This window comes from Protobothrops mucrosquamatus, unplaced genomic scaffold (assembly GCF_001527695.2).
Source record: "Protobothrops mucrosquamatus isolate PMUCROS unplaced genomic scaffold, P.Mucros_1.0 scaffold3323, whole genome shotgun sequence".
Classification (NCBI taxonomy): Eukaryota; Metazoa; Chordata; class Lepidosauria; order Squamata; family Viperidae; genus Protobothrops; species Protobothrops mucrosquamatus.
This window is the reverse complement of record NW_015389313.1, coordinates 48498-51807: the sequence shown is the minus strand read 5'-3', so window position 1 is coordinate 51807 and position 3310 is coordinate 48498. Positions and strand designations below refer to the sequence as shown.

At 49.4% G+C, this 3310-nt stretch overlaps 1 protein-coding gene across 1 annotated transcript in view; it reads right to left on the bottom strand.

The window, feature by feature from the left end:
* Positions 1 to 320: 320 nt before the first annotated feature.
* Positions 321 to 3310, bottom strand: part of RTN4R (reticulon 4 receptor) — an 18474-nt gene continuing 15484 nt past the window's right edge. The window contains exon 2 of the mRNA XM_015826840.1: positions 321 to 1762. Within this exon, the coding sequence (XP_015682326.1) occupies positions 321 to 1762 (1442 nt within the window). The remainder of the gene's footprint in view (positions 1763 to 3310) is intronic.

Sequence of the window (3310 nt, the reverse complement as noted above, 5' to 3'; positions counted from 1 at the left end):
TTTGGGAAAAGGGCAATTCCAAGGACAAAGGCAAGATCAACCCATCAAAATCAAACATATAAAATTCCAGAAGGAAGAAATAAATTATTTACACCCTTTTTTGTTGTTGTTGTTGATTTGTGTGTGTGTTTGTGTCTGTGTGTGTGAGAGAGTTTATAAAGGCATCCAGTAAATGTTTAGCATCACAACGTTTTCTCTGGCCATAGCTTCCCCTTCTCCTTCACAACCTTTGGGGCTGAAGCTTTGCCTTCCCCCCACCCCACCTCCTGTTTTCCCCCTCTGAAAACCGAGAGCCCCTCCTGACACCAAAAGGCTTGAGTTCAAGAGAAGCAAAACAGACTCCACACGACGGGGGGCAGCAGAAGGCTGGGGAAGGCCGGGGGGCTGGGACTGCCACTGGGAGCCGGCTGGGCCATGCGGCACTGGGACCTGGACTTATTCCTTCTAGAACATCCCTGCCTCCTTCTGGTCGGGCTGGTGGAGGGCTCCACGGGACCCGGGAACTCGGGTTTCAAGTTGGTCAAGGGGGGCTCGACCGCACTGGGGTACGTCCCAAAGGGCGAATCGTTGATGTGCTTGTTGCTGCCATTTTTGGGCAGATCTGCCTCCTCAACTTGGTGCTTGGGTTTGGCCATGTTTTCCTTATCCTTGAGTGGATTGTTAGGGGACGCCTGGTTGCGGTGAGAAGGAGGCCCCCCCTTGGCTTTGGCTTCGTAAATGAACGATTTATCCGTCTCCGGCTGGCAGCATTTCCGCACGTCGTCCTGGGGACCGAGAGTGGGCTCTGCGGTGGGCCGCTTGCCGGACCTGGTCTTGGTGCTGAAGACGCTGGTTCGGATCTGGTTGAAGGAGTCCAGGCAGCCTTCCAGCTCGGTGCTCTGAAGGCGCTTGAGGTCCCTCCCCGCCAGGTGAGCAGGCAAGTGGCATTCCAGTTCCGAGGAAGACCCTTTGAACTGCTTGAACCAATCCCACAGGGAGCGGGCCTGGCAATCGCACACCCACTGGTTGCCGTTGAGCCGCAGGTACTGGAGAGACCCCAGGGGCGCCATCGTCTCTCCCGTCAGCACCGTCAAGTTATTATTGAAAAGGTACAAGGTCATCACTTTCCCAAGGTCGTGGAAGGCCCGGCGGTGCACCACGCTCACCCGGTTCTGATGCAACAGCAGCCTATCCAGGCTCACCACGCCCCGGAACACGTTTTCCGACAAGCTCTTGATTTTGTTCCCGTGTAAAAACAAATAGGTGAGGTTAGCCAGATCCAGAAACGTGTCGTCCAGAAGCTCCTGCAGGTTGTTGTCCTGCAGGTAGAGATACTGCAAGGAGAAAAGACTCCGGAAAAGACCCGTGGACAACTCCAGCAGCCCGCAGCGATCAAGGTGCAAAGTGTGCAGGTGGACAAGGCCCTGGAAGGTAGAAGGGTCAATGGACTTCAGGTTGACGTTGTCACTGAGGTCAAGCTCTTCCAATTTGTCAAGCCCATAGAATGCCCCGGGTTCAATAAGACTAATGTGGTTGGAGTGGATCCAGAGAATGGACAAATTGCGGCAGGAAGTAAAGCTGGTGGACTGGATCAGGCTGATTCGGTTGTTGTGTAGGAAAATCCGCTGAGTCTGGACTGGGATCTCAAGGGGGATGGTGCCCAGCCCTTGCTGCTGGCAGCTGATGGTGATTTTCGGTTCACTGTAGCACACGCATGCTCCGGGACACAACGCCACTTCTGATGGGAAGTTCAAGCACAACACCAAAATCAGCAGTTTGCTTCCTGAAAAAAAGGTCCCAAAGGAAAGGGAGAGAAAGAGGAGGAAGAGGCAGATTAGATCATTTCTCTAGACCGACGTGTCATTTGTCATTCAAAACACACAAGTTTGAAAGGTACCGCTAGAAAAAGGCAGAAATTGCACCCAGTCTTGACAAATATGAATAAAAAGGCTTCAAATTGATCCAGCAACCTGGAATTAAGGAGAAAGTTCCTGACAGTGAGGACAATTAACCAGTGGAACAGCTTGCCATCAGAAATCGTGGGCGCTCCATCACTGGAGGTTTTAAAGAAGAGACTGGACAGCCACCTGTTTGAGACAGTATCGGTCTCCTGCTTGAGCAGGGGCTGGACTAGAAGACCTCCAAGGTCCCTTCCAGTTCTATTTCTATTTCTATTTCTATTTCTATTATTTCTAATTCTATTTCTATTCTATACCATCTCAGGCAGGTGACTGTCTAGTCTCTTCTTAAAAATCTCCACGATTTGCCCACGATTTCTGGAGGCAAGCTGTTCCACTGGTTCATTGTCCTCACTGTCAGGAAGTTTCTCCTTAATTCCAGGTTGCTTCTCTCCTTGATCAGTTTCCAAACATTGTTTTTCGTCCTTCCCTCTGGTGCTTTGGTGAACAACCTGGCCCCCTCTGCCTTGTGGCAGCCCCTCAGATACTGGAACACTGCTATCATGCCTCCCCTATTTCTTCTTTCCTTTAGACTAGCCAAACCCAATGTCAAATATGCAGCCTGACTTCCGATTTTCCTAACTCTGGACTCCAGTCATTAACCTGTTTTGCCTTTCATCTTTTTTTCCCTGTTTGGGAGGGACAGAGGGGGGAGTGGAAAAAAAAAGTTTTGCTGAAGATCCAGCAGGAAGAAGGATAATTGGTGGGGGTAAAACCCATTCACCTCTCATAAAGAAATCATTCAAAAAATTTTGCTTTTAGTTTCATCTTCCTGAGTTGGTTTTTTTTTTTTTTGGCTTCTTCTTTCATCTTCTCGTTTGTTCTTGAAAATGCAAGCTGTGCTTTTTGCACAGCAGTTGAAGGTCTGAGAAGGGGGCTTCCCCACCCTCCCCTTTGGGAATTGAGGCAGAAGGTGCGACACCTCCCCACCCACCCCAATCTGGCCTGGCCTAGCTCTGCGTTATGGGCTGGATCGAACCAAATCTCCAGGCTTGGCAGTTGAGCTGCCTCTCTCGCCTTCCAGCGTCATACAAAATTAGCCTAGAACTAAGGAGAAACTTCCTGACAGTGAGAACAATTAACCAGTGGAACAACCTGCCTGGAATGTATGTGCAACGGAAAGGAATCTCAGATCTAAGCATGATGTCATGTGTCTGATTAACGAAACACTTAGAAGGACTTTCAGGCATATTTTTATCCTAAAAGCATTTATTAAGGTTACAGAGATGTCAGTACGGCATGGTGGAAATGCTTAGATCTGAGATTCTTTTCCGTTGCACATACATTCCAGGCATTTTTCCCTCCCCTATTTTGGGGTCATGGTTCACATCTTCCAATTAACTTGGAAGATGTGATTTACTTCCGGTTTCTTT